General features: G+C 43.4%; 2 protein-coding genes across 3 annotated transcripts in view; one reads left to right on the top strand and one right to left on the bottom strand.

The window, feature by feature from the left end:
* Positions 1 to 19,855, top strand: part of Gnb4 (G protein subunit beta 4) — a 234,267-nt gene that overhangs the window by 58,064 nt on the left and 156,348 nt on the right. The gene's annotated exons all lie outside the window — the stretch shown is intronic.
* Positions 677 to 19,491, bottom strand: Actl6a (actin like 6A). 2 transcript variants are annotated; one of them, XM_052730255.1, is made up of 14 exons: positions 19,315 to 19,491; positions 16,045 to 16,121; positions 15,720 to 15,894; positions 13,307 to 13,407; positions 12,555 to 12,652; positions 9,255 to 9,349; positions 8,898 to 9,004; positions 8,711 to 8,800; positions 7,514 to 7,575; positions 7,196 to 7,310; positions 6,933 to 7,013; positions 5,030 to 5,125; positions 2,355 to 2,441; positions 677 to 1,127 (listed from the first exon to the last, which is right to left on the bottom strand). In XM_052730255.1, exons 1-14 carry the CDS (start codon positions 19,337 to 19,339, stop codon positions 1,047 to 1,049), a joined length of 1,290 nt encoding a protein of 429 aa, XP_052586215.1. In that variant the 5' UTR covers positions 19,340 to 19,491; the 3' UTR covers positions 677 to 1,046. The 2 variants fall into 2 exon arrangements, with proteins under 2 accessions (XP_052586215.1, XP_052586216.1); XM_052730256.1 differs by lacking the exon at positions 19,315 to 19,491 and adding an exon at positions 18,851 to 19,286.

The following is a 19,855-nucleotide window of genomic DNA, read 5'->3' as shown; positions in this document are numbered from 1 at the left end:
GCAGGCGGATCTTTGTGAATTCGAGGCCAGCCTGGTCTACAGAGATCCAGGACAGGCACCAAAGCTACACAGAGAAACCCTGTGTCAAAAAATCAAAAAAAAAAAAAAGAAATGCTCTTATTCAAATGACATGAGTTGTTCTTGGGGATAACATAGCATGTTAATTAACTCTGGAAGTTCTACTAAAACCAGGCAGAGTTCAGGTTCAGTCTCCACTGAACAGGTCCTGACATCGAAGCAGGCTTAATAACACCTGGCATCTTGGTACAAATCTGATGCTAGCTGCCAGAGTGATGCTAGAACCGAAGTCAGTTTATGAATGCTGTTTTCACCACTACTGTTAAAAAGTGGGGGCGGGGGAGGGGAGCCTGCAAAGATGGCTTAATGGTTAAGAGCATTAGTTGCTCTTCCAGAGGACCCAGATTTGATTCCCAGCACAAACATGGAGGCTTACAACCATCAAACTCCAGCTGTAGGGGGACCCACACCCTCTTCTGGCTTCTACAAGTAGGAGACAGTTCTGAGGTGCAGACCTACATGCAGGCGAAATCCCCATCCATACACGTGAAAGGGACATGGATACTGTGAGTGAAACAGTTGATTGCTTCCTACTATCAAAATAATGGTAAAAGCAGTACTGACAGTAGCAAGTCACAACAGAGACAAGAATCCAAAATCCTTCTAGGACGAGTAGTGATTTTATTTAGTTTTATAAGCCTAAGATAAAAAGCATAGGCAATAACTTTTACTAGTCAATAAAAAGTAACTCCACCAACCCACAGGAGAGCCGGAAAGTACTCACTGAAAGCAAAATATTTAGAGAAAATAGACATTCATACAAAATTATAAAATGCCTGTAATAAGAATAAGTGCATTTCAAGGAAAGCACAAACTCATTTTAATTTATAGCCAGTTAAAGCCTTAAAAAATTTAAGTGGACATTGAAATATGCAAACATGTATAAACATTCTACAAAAGATGGTCATCTTTTCCTGAGTGTACTAAAGCTACAGACGTGAGGTGACGGGCAGGCAGGGTGGGAGCCTTCAAGGGCATTTTCTTTCTACACACTGCTTCCCTCCTTCTTCATATTCTTGTTTGGAAATCCACATCTGTTGAAAGGTACCCTGAAAGATAGAAATATTCCATAATTATGCCTCATCTTTTATTAGAAGGTAGTGCTTTTTACTTAGAAATGTCTTAAACAACTGCTAAACTATTAAAATCCCTCCTCCAAAATAGTACTGTCCCCTATTCGTTCTGCCCTCCTCTAAGACAGGCCAGAGATATTGTTAACCTCACCTAGCCTTTTTGGACTGAGAACACTAACCCTCTACACCTGTTACAGTGAATAGAAATTAAAACTCTCTGGCAAAGACACAACAAAGCATCCTAAGGCAGTAAGGAACCTGTCATTAGGCCCATGCCAGTTATTTCAGCTCTTAGAGGAAAAGGAATGCTCTACCTCTAGCCTCCTGAGACACAATCTAATAATTCAAAGTGGACCCCTGATCTCACTGGCCCACAGAGCCATCATCAGGAGTTGGGAACAACCGAACTTCCAGAAGGACTGATTAGAACTAAGTGCACTACACTAGGCCTGCCCAGTGCCCAAAGAGGTATTCCAAGCAGAGGCTCAGCTGCTCTCACTGCAAAGGGAAAGTCAGTGTAGGCTGACAAATGTCCACTGGTAGGGTGTTCTGTTGTACCCCAATATGGAGCCAAGTGTGAGAGTACAGAGCTTTAGTCCCAGCATTCTAGAGGTTGAGGAGGAAGACTGCAAGTCAGAGGCCAGCCTGAGGTTGCAGGAGGGTAGGGCATGTCATTCTTACATGTAAATGTTTTTAAGCAGATACTCCTACCGGGTCCTTCATTCATCTGTCAGTTTTTATATGCAAAGATCGATGAAGCGCTGAAATCATTCTGAGTATTTCCTATTAAACTTAGTATTTAATGGTGTATTTAAGCCAAAGAATCATTTTTAAAAGAAAATTTCTGCTTATATTGAAAATTTGTATTATTACAAATACTATTATTACAAAATACTATTACAATATTGTAATAAATAAACAACCACTACCAGAAAAACCACAGTACTGTTCTAGGAAAAAAATGTGAATCAAGAAGGGTTACTCATAGTACCAAGACAGATTCTTATCAGTACAGAATAAATATTAAAAGTATGCTTAAGGCCCAACAAAAAGTAAGAACCAGGAAAGATGTGATAAAGAGTTACTGAGAGGAAAAGATGGTGTGTTGTCAGATGACAAAGCTCTCCATAAACCGCTGCACAGCAGTCCTGTCCTCAGGCCCCTCTCAGATGTGTACTCGTATAAAGCAGCGTGTCCACTAACCAAGGATGCTAGGATGGAGCCTCCGATCCAGGAGCTGAACCTCCGTTCCACCGTCGTGTTGTTCGCGATCAGCTTCAACCGCATGCTCTGCAACAGAAGAAGAAGAAGACGCCGCCTTAGCCTTAGGGTACTAGCAAAGCCCCGGCGGCCAGCCTGGGGGTCCAGTGCTGAGAAGCCTTAGGGTATTAGCAAAGCCCCGGCAGCCAGCCTGGGGGTCCAGTGCTGAGAAGCCTCCGGGGACAACACATACTTAATCCCGGCACGCTTGGGACGAAGAGACAGGCAGATCTCTGGGTTTCAGGCCAGTCTGGTCTACAGCCAGGGCTAGACAGCATCCATATCGCACATCCACTCACCTATCCACACCCCCTTCCTTGCCCCACTCCTCTCACACACACATATGCACACACACATACAAACAAAAAGGGAAAACAAGTAATTTTACATGTGTCAAGTAGATACACTAATAATTGGCATAGGCTAGGAAACTTCATAAAAAAGGTCTTAACAGACGGGGTAAGAAAAACTTGTAACTCGGAACTGGGCAAATACAGGCAGACAACATCTCACCAGGCAGGAAAACACACTGGACTGTAAAAACTGAAACCTGAGCTCTTTCTTTGGCTGGCCGAAAGGTGTCTGAATACCCTCAGCATGACAATCTGCTGTGAATTTTCATTTCTGCAGCAATAAAGGAAGAGACTACGTAGAGCCTGAAGTCTTTCTTCCCTTGAGCAGCTCTACTAAAAAAGTTTTATGATGCTCCTTTAAACACGGACAGTGTTACTTTGTAATCTCATTGAGAGGTGTAAAGATAGTTTAGTTTGTATGTGTATATAACCCCTTAGCTGTTAAATATAACAAACTGACAAATAAAGCAATGAAAACAAAAACTTCGAAAACTGCACAGTAAAAGGACAGCAATTAAAATTCATAGACATACTTCTAAAGGTACCACACTAGGTGTTTCACTCACTTTCACTAAAGTTTCCCACCCTACCCCAGATGCCCTATATCTATCTCAACTCTTCCCAATCAAAATGCCAGATCTCAAGTAACTTTTGATTCACACTGCTTGTCTTCCAAATCACTGCTTCTGCCCAGCAGGGTGACTCACATCTGCAACCCCAGCATTCAGGCTGAGGGAGACAGAGTGCTGAGTTCTGCTAGCCTGCTTACAATAGGACTACAACATATGCCCCATCTCAAAACACTACAAACTTCGTGCTTCTGTTCTGAACATGGTATAGTCCAAGCTGGCCTTGAACTCATTATCTTCCTGCCTCAGCCTCCCTGTAGCTGCACCACCAGGCCTGGTTCAATACTGTATTTATCGCACTTCCTGTATTAAGGGACTTTCCCCTCCTCCCAAGGAATCTGCCTCTGGGGATAATTTTCAATGCATCCATACCAGACACATACGAGGAGTACTTTCACAGCGAAATAAACATGTGTGATAGGGTTGAGCATGGGACCAGGGAAGGTGCTAGTTTGGGCATCTATTCCAGAATGAAACTTTTCCCCTGACATTTTCGTTGACTTTAATTACTCCCTAAAGGACAAGTTTCTAAATTACTCTTCAAAAGGGGAAAAAAATATTAATTTTATTATTTTAATTATGTGTAAGCCTACATGAGGGTATGTGCACGTGAGTGCAGGTGCCTCAAGAGGCTAAAGAGGGCACTGGATCCCCTGGAACTGGAGTTACAGGAGGTATGGCCTGCCCAACGTAGGTTCTGGGAACTTGCATCCTCTGTAAAAAGAGTTTATACAGATGAGGCTGAGCCATACTGCAGCTTCTAAATTACTCTTCGGCAGACCTTGGACCATTCATGCCTACAATGTATTTGTGGGTTTTCTATGAAATCCAATGGTCAGGGCAACTACTACAGATTCCCTAGACCAGTGGTTCCACCTGGTCAAGACCCCTTTGGGTCAAATGACTCTTTTATAGGGGTCATATATCGGATATCCTGCATATCAGATATTTACATTATAATTTATAACAGTAGCAAAATCACAGTCATGAAGTAGCAGTGAAGTAATTCTACGGTTGGGGTCAGCACGTGAGGTAATAAGGGTCATAGCATTAGGAAGCTTGAGAACTACGGCTCTAGAGCACCATCTCCAACAATGCAGTATGCTGATGGCAGATGTCAACCATGGAAGTGTTGACAAACAGCACTTCTTCTAACTACGAACATACAGCACATGTAAAACATGAAAGCCAAAACAATTTCTACAGACACATGTAACACCCTTTAAGCATATTATACCTGGTATTAGTAATGTGCATGTAAATTACCGCTCCAGATTCTCCTCTCTGAAAATTACCACCATGTGCCCTGTGAGTGAATGAATGCATGTTCATGTGTGCACACTTATATGTGAATGTGTATGTGTATGAGTGTGTGTATAAATAAGGTGGAGAGAGAAGATACCTAATTTGACCTCTGGCCTCCAGACAGACATGAAGGGTGAATGCACCCACACATGTGCACACAGCACACACAAATATTAAAGAGATTCAAGTAATAGAAGAGGAACCAATAGAGGTAGGACATCTGAATTAATAACAGATATTACTCGAACTGTAAAGGCACACAATTACCTATTAAATTCCACTCAGTGAGAATGCACACAACTAAGTAACACAAAGAACAGAAAAGACTTACTGGGGGAGTTTTCTGAGAAAGCTCTCTATTTAATCTGTCAGTGAAACTCTGTATTAGCGTGTTTCCTCCTGCTACGATCACACTGCCGTAGAGACCCTAGAAGAGAAACATAGCATTTCCAAATGTTTCCAACAACCCTACAGTGGTATCGTTTGGTGCTGGGAGGTGGACCCAGCTACCAATTTCATTGTTGAGAGAGAGACTGAGAGAGAGACAGACAGAGAGAGAGAGAGAGAGAGAGAGAGAGAGAGAGAGAGAGAGACAGAGACAGAGACAGAGACAGAGACATTAGAGGACACTTGTGGGAAGTGGTTCTTTTTCCAGCATGTGGATCAAATTCAGGTCATCAGGCTTTGGTGGCAAGCACATTTACACACTGAGCCAGCTTGCCAACCCAGAGTCACTAACTTAAAATAATTACTCTTGCCGGGCGGTGGTGGCGCACGCCTTTAATCCCAGCACTCGGGAGGCAGAGCCAGGCGGATCTCTGTGAGTTCGAGGCCAGCCTGGGCTACCAAGTGAGTTCCAGGAAAAGGCGCAAAGCTACACAGAGAAACCCTGTCTCGAAAAAAAAAAAAAAAATAATAATTACTCTTAAATTTGTCATCTTATTGGCAGACAGCTACTAATATTTGAGGTCCATTTTATAATGGTATTCATTTGTTCATCTGGAAATCGTGGTATTTTAAGTTAGACAGATAATGATGATACTCTCTGCTCTTTCTCTTCTGCAGGAATGTTGCAACTGTTTTAGAACACAGGCTGAACCTCCCAAATAAAACAACTTCATATTCATAGGAATATAGTTACTCCTAATTTGCATGTATTTATCAAAATGTAAATGCCAGCCTTCTCTTTTAACTGGCTATGTTCTTAGTTTTAAAACCTACTCCAAGCATCTAAATCATCTAAATTTTGAAACAGAAAATGCAAAAATTGGGTCCCATCTGCTAACAGCATTAAGTAAACAGAAAACAATCTCAGTACAAACAGTCCTATTCTTGCAAATGTATTTAATTCCTTGCCCTGAAGTGACCTTGCACAAAAAAATTCAAAACGTAGAGCAGAAAAACAGCTCAGTGGGTTACGGGTACGTGCTGTGCACATCTGGACACGTGAGTTCGGTTCCTGGAACCCATGTGGCATTCACAAAACTGATCCTCCATACATAACACACAAAAAAATGTGGTTTTGTTTTTTTTTAATTTTAGACTAACACTTCCACTGTCCTGGAAGGGTATTGTGTGCTAGGTCACTTGAAAGAAATTATTTTCATGGTCACTTAATGGCCTTTTGTGAATGTTGTTTATACATTCACATCTATTCATACCATACTTTAAGCAAATTAACTTCAAGAAAACCAAGGTAGTATGTGGGTTGTAAACTAAGTGGATTATGAAATAAATCAATACCTTAATAAATTATAACTAATCTAAATGAGTATAGTATATAATCATGTCAATACATCAGCAGTTTAACACTTGACAGAACAGAATACAAAAAATCACCTAATACAATTCATGTAAAAGCTGCATACTTTAAACCACACCTTTCTGAAAAGCACAAGCAGATATCAAGAAAAGTCACCAATTTCTATGTACTCTGATTTACCACATTTTAGGAAATCGGGAACAACACGGTCCAAGGAAACTTTGTAAGGATAGAAATGTTCTAGGAATCTGCCCTGTCCAGTACAGCAGCCACAAACCATGTTCCCAGAAAAGTTAGTGCAATTCAGGAGCCGAGCTGAGTGGTCCGCAGCACTGGGTCCCACGCCCCTCTCCTGGTGTCCATCTCTTTACTCATGGTTATCAACAGTCCTCAAAGCCAGTGGCCACAGCTACAGACTCAATCCCAGGCACGTCACTGCCATAAGAGACAGTGACAGGAGACTGGCACTTACCGGTCTGATGTCAATGTCACACATTCCAACACTTGTAGTGACCACGTGACTGACTCCCAGCATTGTGTTCCCAGATAATCCCTAGAACAAGAGTACAAGTGTTCACCCGGAGAATCCCCACTGCCAAATTTAGTTTAATTTAGGCCTTATAATCCCGTAAATTCTCTACACAGGAAAAGCCACACCTTTTATGAAAGGGTCATAAATATGTATATACTTATATGACTTTATGAAATTGACTTTTTTTGAAATTGGCTTCACACCTTTACATTGGAAGGGTCAAATAATCCTTCAGGAATTTTTAGCCGCTCTGCACCAAAATCACAGTTGTAGCCGTTGGGGAATTCGTAGTGGACGGTTGGCATCTGTGCGGCCACCCTGCAAACAGCAAACAGTGTTTCACAGAAAGCAAAACAACCCTGTTCAAATGATAAACCACCTATAAGGAGTTCCTAATCTGTGAGAAGTCAGAGTACAAACACCTACGAGAGTATTTTTCAGCTAAATACACTCTACAACTCTTTTATGTTTAAACAAACAAAAGCCCTTATTTCTAAAGTACGGTCACACAGACAACATACTGTTCATCGTAGGTGGAGTCTGACACCTGAAGAACTGAAGCCTGAAAATCCTGGATGACGCACTGTGGACAGAGAGAAGAAACAAGGTTGAAATCTCCTTTGTAACCTGCTCTGCATGTGACAGTCTGCTGAGTGATATCAGACCAGTTCAACATGGAGAGTCATGTGAAAAGTGTAACTCCACCAAAGGCTGAGCATCAACATACCCAATTCTACAGTTACCTGAGAGTTACAATTTATAGCACAAATTAAATTCATTTTTATCTATAGTTGTAATTACACAATTTAAGTACATTTCAATTACAATATTTATGGAATAATGAAAAGAAATTAAAAACAACTAGGAAACTACACCACTGCCCCACCAAACTGAACCAGTTTCAGAAAATCATTCTTTTCCTTAAAAACTCCTTGATTTTAAAAGCAAGATTTTATCACCTGAATATGTGACAGGCAGACACATCACATCTCATGGAAATTTCTAGTGACTGTTGTGAAATGAACACAGCCTACAGGCTGCTATGGTAAAACCTTGTCTGTTGTCTACACAGAATCATTAGTATACACGTAACACATACAACTTTGGGTGCAACATGCTCTCAGAATACACTCAGTCAATTATGTCTTTCATATCCTTTTACTACTAGAAATTATTATGTACCTATGGAACAGCAAATGTACCGACCTCTTACCCACATACGCCTATACATTCAGACAGGTTTTCAGTAAAGAGTCTCATTGGCTTGAAGCAGTGAGATGTACTTCTGAATTTGAATGTCTGATTACCGTTGGAGAAGAAATCCTACATGAACTAAAAGCATCTTTTTTTTTTTCTTTTCTTTTTGGTTTTCAGAGACAGCGTCTTCCTTTGTGGTTGTCCTGGAACTCACTCTGTAGACCAGGTTGGCCTGGAACTCACAGAGATCCACCTGCCTCTGTCTGAGTGCTGGAATTTGAGGCGTGTGCCACCACCGCTCAGCTAAAAGCATCTTAACAACAGCAATATAAAATAGTGTGCTTGCTTCTACCCTAAAACCCCTTCCATGTCTTCAAGCTGCTATGCAGTCATCTGTTTGTAGAGACTGTTTCAATAATATGGAAAGTGCTCCCCACCCCTAAGTATTCATTTGGTTACACAGTAAAAACATATAACTTAGAGTCAACACTTTACTTATAAAGACAGTAAGGGTTACTTACGTTGCACATGTAATTATGCCAAGACCTTGTAACCTGGGGCAGTTTCTCTTTTCTTTTCCAGTTTGCTGGAGAGCCTTCCCGAACAGCCTCCTGAGAACACCAAGAGCACATGCTAATGAAGAGACTGCACGACACAGGAGAGGCAGCGGAAGGTAGGTCCCAACAAGAACCGTCACATGCTGCTTACTTTTGATGCAATCATGTATGGAGGAATGAGTTCTATATTCATTTCCTGGAAGAGTTCTCTGCACTGCATGGTTATGAAGTCTCCAGCAAGAGGGGATTTCACAATGCCTGAGAATCAAATCAAACAAGGATCAAGATGCCAAAAGTCTGATTTCCTTGGGACTGTGAATGTGTTTACATATGAGTAGGTTTCTTTTAGTAGAATTAACCAAACTATCCTTTCAAAGAATAAAGCCATGCATTCATTTAAAACATATTACTTGGGAATGAACGGGCTCCAATAGAATTTCTGGTCTGTCTTCATTATCTGTGTCCCCAGGATAGGGAAAGTCATCCTGTGCCCTCATTAAGCAGTTACCTTGCTGAAGGACATAACCATCATGGACTGGAATTGCAGTGGTGTGGGTGGCTCCACTGTCCAAAATCAGCCCAGTAGAACGACCATTAGCAAATCTAGTTTAAAGCATTAAGGAAAAAAAGGTATCAAGGCTCCAAGGATAGTGCTGATTATGAAAGGCTGGCTCTTGCAATGTTTAAGCCAGTTCTTTAAACATACATCATCACTTACATTGTGTAAAAAAGCTTATCTAGGAAGGAAAGCTGGTGTAAGGAATTATTCTATCTTGAAAACAAACTTCCACAGGCAGGCCTCCCAGAGTGGGTCTATGCCGAACCCTTTTTAATCACTGTAGTGATTCTTCAGTGCTCTCCCCCAGGCAGCCCAACAAGCAATTCCAGGTGGACTCAAAGAGCTGGTAAAAAGACAGATTCCATTTCCCTCACCTGCATGCTACAGACCCATATGCAGTATTAAGAGCTGGACCACTGGTTCCTCAACTACTTACTGTGAACATCTATTACGTCCTCCTGAGCCTGGTGCCTGATAACATTTCAGAGGAGATAAATGATGGAGAATGGGTTGGGGGTGGAGGGCACAAACAAGGCTGCCACTAACGCTCCTTAAAGGCAGAAGATACACAAAACTAACGCTAAGCCATCTCTGCCCTAAAGGGTATCTTGTTTAGTAAAGCAGAAGTCAGTTTATCTGCAAAAAGAAAAGCTTGGGATGTCCTGGAAAGATAAAGAAGAGACCACCCAACCTATTCTTGGGACTTTAACAATAACCTGGGGGAGATGGATGGAGTAGGAGCAAGTGGGAAACACAGAGGCAAGAGGACACAGAAGGTGCAGAACTATAGAGTTCAACACAGCCTCAAAGCAGAGCAGAGGAGCACAGAAAATCATCCTGACTTAACACAGAATGACTTTAGAAGATTCCAGAAGTGCACAGTAGCCTACAGAAACTGCAGAGAATCTGCTGGCATACTTTGGACAAAGGATTACTATCTAGAATACATACCTAACTCAACATTAGACTCAACACAAGACCAAAGACAAGCAACCTAATCAATAATGGCCTAATTAAATGAATACATAGCTCTCAAAAGATGAATTACCAATGGCCAATAAACAGAAAATTCTCAATACCCTTAAAACTACCACGAAAATATAAATTAAAACCACAGTGAGAGTTCACCTCATCCTAATCAGAATGGCTATCAGCAAAAGAACCAGAAGCTGAGGAGGATGTGAGAAAGGAGAACTCATTGCTAGTAGTAGTGGTATTTGCTCCACCCATGACCTTGGGCTATAGGGCCGAAGGAGGTGGTGCTTCTTGCCATAGTACACGACCTCTTACAAGGAAAGGGAGAAAGGGCTCGTGACCCTTCTCCCTGCTGCCTGCTTCCTGGTGTGATCGAACTGCCTGGTGGATTGGCTCCCAGTCAGATGAGGACGACTTCAGCTATCTACTCAGTTCTGTATTTGTGAGTGTATTTCCTCAATTTATATCTTAATAAATCCCTATTACTCATTAAATAGACTCACGTGGACTGATCTTAATAGCTAGTAGTAATGTAAATTAGTCCAGCCACTATGAAAATCAGTAAAGAGGGTCTTTAAAAAATTAAAAAGTTGGGGGCTGGAGAGATGGCTCAGGGGTTAAGAGTACTGGCTGCTCTTCCAGAGGTCCTGAGTTCAATTCCCAGCACCCACATGATGGCTCACAACCATTTATGAGATCTGGTGCCTTCTTCTGGTGTACAGGCATACGATATACATGGTAAATAAATAAATCTTTTTAAAAAATTAAGAAGTTACTTAGTATCCAGTTAAACCTACTAGATCTATGCCAAAAGAACTAAGTCAACATAGCACAGACATACCTACATGCCCATATTCATCACAGCACTACTTGCAACAGCCAGGTCATAGTCAGCCTAGGTATCCATCAACATGAAGAGAATGTGGTCCACACTCACACTGGAGCTTTGCTTAGCCAGAAGGAATGAAATAATCTAGCTTGCTCGAAAACTAGTGATCAAACTATGTGAGACAAAGCAAACAGATACTACATGTACAATGTTGTTTGCAAATCCAAAAATTCTTCACACATACACTAAAAATACATGCATTTGCATGTGGCGAGCCACAAGAATATATTATAGAGATTCAGCTGTGTATTAAAGCTATACTTTGACCAGCCAAGGGTCTGTCATAATGTAAGCATTTATTATGAATATTTGGTGGTATCCAGCCTTTAATACTTCAGCTGTCCTCTGCTATGAAATTCTTGCGTGCCCAGACCAACTGACAAACGGTTCAGCTCCTCAGACTGCTGAACTTCCAGGTAACTACTTCCCTGCTGGAGTCAGTACTTGGATAAGGTCACAAAGGCAAAGACAAGCGGGTGGGAGATGCATAGCTTTGTTTCTTGTGCTAAGGAAGCTCAGACCATCCTCTAGCATTGAGGCCTAGTGGCTCTCCAGGGCAATTGACTGAGAACAAAAGAGGTTTACATAACATTCCTGAGGCAGAGAACCATGTGGCCAGGGAAAGAACAGACAGGCGGTTTTCTGTAGAACAGAAATGGCATGACCATGGAGAAGAGAAGAACACAGAGGTAATGTAGATGGTAAGGCAAAACTCTTGAGCCAGGAGTAGAGAGTAGTGGAGATGGAGAATGAAGAAACAGAGGACGAAAATGAGGCTGGAAGCATAAGAGCTTAGTCGTTAGCAGGACTATGAAAGGGAACCAGACAGAACTGAAGCTATGTAGACAGGATTTCATCCCAGAGAAATAAAGTAGACAGATAAGGACCTTGGTGCATCTAGAGTTATTCTTGCCCTGAATGCCTGACGGAGCTGTAGCTGTACTGACAGAATTTTGTCCTAGAGGAATAAAGTTAACAGACATAAGAGCATAGTGTACACAGATTTTTTTTTTTCCCTCAGATATCCCATGACGGACGTAGTGAAATCCCCAGGACCCTGGGTATTCCATATTTGCACACTCACACGCACATGCACATGCACATGCACATAGACATAGACACAAACATATAGAGGAAAAGAAAGGAGACCATTAGAGCAGGCAGGGGAGTCTAAGGAGATGAAGCAGGTGAATATGGTCCAGGTACATGATATATTTGAAGGAGATTGTGTTTATGAAACCCAACACTATGTACAATGACTATATACCAAGAACAGTGAAAAAAAACTTAAAAAATACTTAAGGATAGGTAAAATGCTAGAAAGAAGGAAAACACTTCACTCTATCGTCCATGCAGAGAAAAGCCGCCGCACTGTTTAAGGATACGCCGTCAAAACCGCAGTTTTGCAAAGGAAGAAGGCAGGGATGCTATAGTGCTCGAACATTAGCTCCGTCAGCTTCTCTCTCTTGGCCCTGGTGTTCCACTGCGGAAGGAGGAAAGACGCAGGATATTCACTGCGTTGTAACTAAAGCACTAACTATTTCATGCTACAGTACAGAGCCATACTGGCAAAACAACGTTAAGGACTGCCTTTTTTAATAAATCATAAAGTAAACTCTATTATTAAACAGGTAAAACTGCCAGCTATTATGAGTTCTAGAAATAAAGACTTTTCAAATCACAGGAAAAATCAAGATTCTAAAAACAAAAATATTATTAGATATTAAATCTGGTAACCAAAATCCTAAATATGAATTTTAAAATACCCAATTACCTCTCTTGTAACTGGTATTCACAAACCAAGCCAATTATTTCATTTGCTGAAATGTTTTAACAATAATAAAAATTAAGCTTTCCCCAAATTTCCAAACTCAAAATTTGAAATTTCAACGACTCTTTAAAAGGAGGGCCACCAAGCCTAGTGACAACCCTAGTTTGATCCCTGGAATCCACATGGTGGAGAGAACTATGCCTCAAGTTGCTATCTGACTTCTCCATGTGTGCCTGGCACGTGAGCACCTATGTATGTGTAAACACACACATGATAAATTAATAAGTGAATCAATTTTTAAAAAGAAAGAAACAGAAAATCTTCAAGTGAGTGGGAAAAAAGAAGAAAAAGGACAGTGGGTCTCACCGGTGCTTCGGACATGAGAACAGGGTGCAGGCTGGCTTCCGACTTGACATGCATCTTGTAAGTATGATCCAAAATGGCCTGGAAACTATCCCAGTCTTCAACTAGAACGGAAGAGTCACAGCCCGAAACAAAGCTTAGCATCTTCCAAGGTGCAGGGACTGTTTCTGTGACTTATAAATTAATGTCTTAACATACGGAATCTACTTGATAATACAGCACTTTACAAACGAGGCCATTATCGTTTTCTACATATAAAACCTCTTTGGTTCTTCCAAGTGGGCCTCAGATCTACCCCAAGTATAAGTGGGATGCTTGACAGACACGTAACAATTCTCGCTAGAGGTCAGGTGGGTGATCAGAGAAAGGACAAGGAAAGCTGCTCCCGGCTTAGACCAGTCACCCTGAAGCTAGGAGAACAAACAAATTTACTATCTATTAGAAAAATGAGATGTACAGGCACTTAAAAATTCAGAGCAGCCAGACATGGCAGTGCACGCCTTTAATCCCAGTGCACAGCACTGGGGAGACAGAGGTAGGCAGGTTCAAGGCCAGCCAGGACTACACAGATAAACTTTGTCTCAAGAAAACAAACAAATAAAAACACAGATGTCTTCAATCTGACATCCCCAACTGCTCCTGAGTTACCTGATAACTAGTGACAGTTCCGTTGGAAAATTAGCATTTTCAATTGCCTGTGACCTTTTGACATTACTTGGCACTACTGATCACAATGGTTTATAAACTTTTTCTCCCACAAACACAGCTTTTTTTTTTTTTTTTAAACTCTGTGGACCTCACCAGTAGCTGGAACCTATGTCTCTTTTAGTGTAGTCTCAACCCACCTCTGAGAAAACTGACTACCACTTGACTCTCTGAGTCTTAAACCTCTCTTGAATTTTCCCCAACCCCTAACTTGAGACTGTTCATTCTCCTTCCTGGGCATTCATCTCTACTGGTTAAATACCGAACAAGTTTTCAACAGAAAGCCCATTCTTAACTCTTACCAGTTCCATGTCCTTTCTGGGTCATACGGAGCAATTCCACATCTTCAATGTTTCCCCCATGACTTTTCACTGACCTGCTTACTGGATCATTACCAATGTTCCATACACTCTGAGTCAGGCCATTCACTTGCTGTGGAAGACTACAGCAAACCTGACCCTCCACTGCTATCTGGGCACTCAACTAGTCAACAGTTCCTTGCATGGACATAAAACTTTCCCAGTATGCTAAGAGTAGGCCACTGTGTCCAACCTATTTGTACAAAGTGGCTCATGTCGAATACTGCTTCCCTCCTGCTCTCTAGCTTTGGCACATGATAGGCAGAGGTGGTCCTACGTGACCGGCCTTCAAAGCCTTACACAGAGTCTCTGCTGAGCTCCTTGGTGGACAATACACATGTTGTCATATGTGTAATCATATTGTGCAGCTGAGGCAGGCAGCACACCCTAAGCATCCACAGTGAGAAGATTTGGTCTCCTCTGGATTTCATCCCCTTTCCCTTTTTCCTGGGATGACTTCCTCATGTGTCTTTTCAGTGTGATCCCATGAGTCCTAGGAGTATTTACCTCAGAGTTTTATCCCAAGACTATAACACTTCCTCCTCCTTCTATAATTCTTATCTTAGTGAATGGTACCATTTATTCATTACCTCAACTAAAATTCTAGGACACCTTCTCAATTCTCCTCTCCTTTCTGCCTCCTCTTCAGTCTCTTAGTGACATCTGTCACCTGGACACCTAAAAGCCACTTCAGGATCTCTGCCATCAGTGGTTTAAGCCCTCACGTAAACCAGACACTTTCTCCTCCCCGGTCATTGTCCTGTCTCCAGGATCTCCTCCAGCAGGCCCCTACATACTGTCAGCACGTCTTTCGGAGTGGCAAGTATGAGCACACTGCGCCTTTTCATTTCCCTAGGACAGCTTTCAGGGACTACCTCAGTGTGTCCAAAGGAAGACACTGTTCTCTGCCTGTCTTTCCTGCATGACCCTAACACCCAAGAAGGCAGCCATATCTGTAACCCATTTGAAATGTGTTTCCTTCACAACTGCCATCTCTTCACACAAGCTGGGGTTTTCTGCTTTTCTCAGGCTTGTGGGCCAGTCGAATTCTTCTTCACTGGCCACGGTTCAGCAGGCTGCCTCCTTTGTGAAAACCAGCATGAACGCTGGTCTCCTCTCTAATACCACGGTTTCCTGACCACACCGCCACAGCTCTTACCCAGTATACAGTTTTCTGGGCATGCACCAAACTCTCCTGACCAAGCTTAAGGAAAAGAACACTTCTTACACATCTTTGTATTCTCGGCACCCAAAATATTACTTTGTGGAATTCAAACAAACACAGCCTGTTATCCATCACTTACTGTTTTACATCTAAAAGGACTATGAACACTCTATAATCGAATCCATACCCATTCCATTCTTGAGTGGTGAGATGGCCTCCATGTTCTCCCTGGGTACTCGGAGGGCATTGGTGTCTATGTAATAGGTGGGACCGCCCTGTTTGCCTTTGTCACCGTCTATCTCCATCATGGTGCTGCCATCGTCTCTCTCCAACACCACACCAATGGCCGTGGGGAAATCAACCTGGGAGAGGGAACATGCCATCAAGGACCATCTGCTTTCACTGGGGGTGTTTCGAGTGTCTACTGGCATTTCTGCTTTAAGTTTCTGCTTGAATTTAATTTTGCACAGATGACTCTTGCCTACCTAAGTAGTCCTTATCACTGTTCTTACCTTGGGGCAGTCCTCACCAGCATAGCCAGCCCTCACTGTATATGATCCAATGTCGAAAACAAGGGCGCCAACTTCATCTGAAGAGATTAAAAGAGAATTACTGAAGAGATGAAAGGACAATTACACATGCCTTTAATCCCAGCACTCAGGAGGCAGAAGTAAAGGCAGACAGAGCTCTGAGTTCCAGACCAGCCAAAGTGGTCTACAGAACTGGTTCCAGGCAGCCAGGGCTACACGGAGAAACTCTGTCTCAACAAAGCCAACAAAAAAAGGGGGAGAGAGAAAATTACCACTAGCAACTTCTAAGTGTCCTATGAAAATTAAGGACATTATTTTATGTGTATAAAATGAGACTACTTAAAACTTTGCAAAAAATTCATTATGTTCATATTCCATTAGCTAGGACCTAGTTTTTGTCATTGTTGTCTGAAAGAGGATCTCTCTATGTGATCCTAACTGTCCTGGAGCTCACCAATATCCACCTATGACTCCCAAGTGCTGAGATTAAAGGCATGCACCACCATGTCTAGCTGGAACCTAGTTTTAAATACCTCCAAGATTTGATTAAAATATGGCAAGTCATACATTGTTTATCAGTAGAGGTTTAATCAGGAAAGACATGGTACACTGACATCAGGTAGTAAAGTTCCCTTACTAAAAGGGCTGTTGATAAACATCTACAGTCACAGCATAAAAGGGCAAACAGAAGGGACAGCCCTGTGCCTGGGTAATCCTTCGGACTAAAGAAACAAGAAGGAATTGCCACCAGAACCTAAGAGAAAAGATTTTGTGTGGGGAGGGAGGGTGGGAGCTGTGATATGGCAGTGAGCTACGGCTGCCTACTCGGGGAGGGAGGACCAAGCTCAGGCTCCAAACTCCAGGGAGACTCCATAATTCAGCATCCAAACTGGAACACTTTTAACTTGGGGGTGGGGGGTGGGGTGACCAGCTTTTTAATGATTACACTGGATCAAAAGCACAAGCAAGAAGTACGGTTACCCTACTATCACCAAATGAAAGCTAAAACCAGAGGCTGAGGCGGCCGCTGAGGCCATCTGTACGGCACAGGACGGGTGCCAACGGCAGCAAGGGGATCCGACGACAAAAAAACCCAGAACAACAACAAACCACCTAGTACATCATAGTACCATTTAATCAGTTATAAGGAAGTATGTTTCATGTAACCAAGAAACTTAGCAATACATGAAACCAGAGAGCTTGGAGAATCTGAGCTTAAGAGTGTAATATACAGGCCAAATAAAAAGCATTAAATCCAAGCCTCATTAAAGTTACACATGCTAGACAGTAGGAGATAGCTTAGTGCTGAGTAAGAAGGCTAGCAAAATGTAGGCTAGCAAAATGTTTCAGTCTAATTCAGAGAAAAGCCTTCATTTATATTTTCCATGTACTTCACCCCAAACAGCAGGCATCCTAGAATAATAATACACTTGGGTTTTTCAGTGTGGATTTGTAAAAGGATTTTCCCCCCAACATTTAAAACACTAATCCTACTTACCATCAATCAATTGCTAAAGCCTTAAGAGAAGCTCTTCCATAACGCTAGCTAAAGCTATAAATCACAACAGCCACTATGTGCAGTTTAGCACTAGCTACAAAGAGGCACCCAAAGAGAAATCACACAGTTCTTTAGTTTAGAGTAATTCATAGTTTAAAAGGAAACACACATGCAATTGTTTGAATGAAAACATCTCCTATCGGCTCTAATGTTTGGACCTCTGGTTCCCAGTTGATGGTGCTGTTTGGGGAGACTCAGAAGGTGTGGGCCTTGATGCAGTCACTTCATGCTGGAGTCTGAGTGTGTGAGCTCCCAGATTCCTGCTTCTACCACCACGCCTGCCACGCCTCCCTGCCATGATGGACTTTTCTCCCTCTGGAATCATAAGCTAAAGCAATTTCTTCCTTCTAGAAGTTGCCTTGGTCATGGGGGGTTTTGTTGTTGTTGTTTTGTGTTAATCACAGCAACAGAAATGTCCAATACACTATGTGAACCGGGTTATTTACCAACTTCTCGGCCTCAGTGTCCTAATTTGTAAAATGTACTTAGTATTTCCTATCTCATAGGATACTATGGTGACTAAATGTTTTAACGTATAAAAGCACTTCGAGCCGGGCGGTGGTGGCGCACACCTTTAATCCCAGCACTCGGGAGGCAGAGGCAGGCGGATCTCTGTGAGTTCGAGGCCAGCCTGGTCTCCAAAGCGAGTACCAGGAAAGGCGCAAAGCTACACAGAGAAACCCTGTCTCGAAAAACCAAAAAAAAAAAAAAAGCACTTCGAATAGTGCTGACAGTAAGCACAATAAATATTAGCTAATGGTAATTCTTAACGTCACGCAGGGAAAAGATAAATAAACTTAACATTTTCTAGAGAAACAGCTACAGTTCATTCATACAAAGGCCTACACAGCAGTTAAAAAGAGTGGGCATTGATCTACTGACTCAACACAGATACAAATTTGTAGCGTGTGACGATACTATTGGGTGCATGCATCGGTACACGGCAGAGAAAGAAATGGCCTTTCTAAAATGCCTTTTCCTCATCCCAGAAACTATTAGCTCCCTCCCAACTTATAAAGGAAGTCTTATAATTTTTGGCTGGTTGTTTAACTTTCCCGATACTTTCTTCATTAACGCGGGGGATAGCAGCCCCATCTCCCGTCAGCATCCACCCAGAGAAGAGTCCTTAACTGGTTACACGTGAGAAAATAAGTACTTGGGAGCCTTGATTTCGTAATCGCCAATCTACAAAAGGCTCCTGCCCAGCTGGACGGGAACAGTAGCGTGTACCTCAGCGCTCCGCTCATCTAGGGACCGGACACACTAGAAACGATGTCTAGTCTGTAGCAGTTGCTGCAGGATCGGGAGCAGCAGCCGCAACACTGGTTGCGATTCGCACCCAGTGCCCACCCCGAGGGCCCGGAACCTCCGCGAACTGCCGGGGACAAACGCGCGGCGGAACCGGTACAGCGAGGGACCCGGCGAGCCAGGTGACTGCCGTCAGAGTCCCGCCGGTCCCAGAGCCCCAGGTGCAAGGCGCTGCGGCAAGGCCCTCCCTCGAGGCCATCTCCGGGAGCCCAAAGCGCGCGGGCTCCGGGTCCGAAGGGGCGAAAAGGCCGTGGCCCGTTCGGGGACCGGAAGGACTGGCCAAAGACCGGAAGGGCCCGCCGGGGACCGGAGGGAAACGAAAGCGGCCAGGGACCGGGCCGGTCGTTCCGGCCCGCACGCCCCGAGGCGCCGCCGCGCTCACTCACCTCCGCCGTACACGCCGCCGCTCATGGCTGCTGTCGGGCGGGGACTGGCTGAAGACTACTCGGGGGGGAGATAGCAGCGGCCGCAACTCCACGTCTCGAGAACGCTGGCTCCGCAAGCCTGCAACTTCCAACGCCGCCCCCTCCGGCAACAAAGCAGCGGCCGCACGCCCGCTGCACAGCCACTCTTGCTGGTTTCTCGTATCAGCCAATGACAAGGGGCCCGGCTTAGGCTTTAACCAATCAGAATGCGGTTCTGCTGCATCCCCGCGCGGTTTAGCCTTTTTAGCCAATGAAAGGTAGCTGTGGGGGCGGGGAGAGGTAGAAGCGACGGAAGAAGGGAAGGAGTTGGGATACTGGCAAGAGGGGGCGGAGCTTTGTGGGCGGGTGAAGTGGGCGGGGCCTCGTGAGCGGGCAGCAGAATGGGCGGAGCTTCCACAAACAGGAGAGCGGCTGGAGGATGTGAACTGTGCTTCGCGCGCGAAGAGAGTGGGAGGGGATTTTCAGGCGGGCGGGTGCTGGGAGGAACTTCGTGGGGGAGTGG

Source organism: Peromyscus californicus, unplaced genomic scaffold (genome assembly GCF_007827085.1).
Source record: "Peromyscus californicus insignis strain IS unplaced genomic scaffold, ASM782708v3 Scaffold_9__1_contigs__length_137607984, whole genome shotgun sequence".
Taxonomy (NCBI): Eukaryota; Metazoa; Chordata; class Mammalia; order Rodentia; family Cricetidae; genus Peromyscus; species Peromyscus californicus.
The sequence above is the reverse complement of the archived record's forward strand: the minus strand, read 5'-3'. Positions and strand labels throughout refer to the sequence as shown.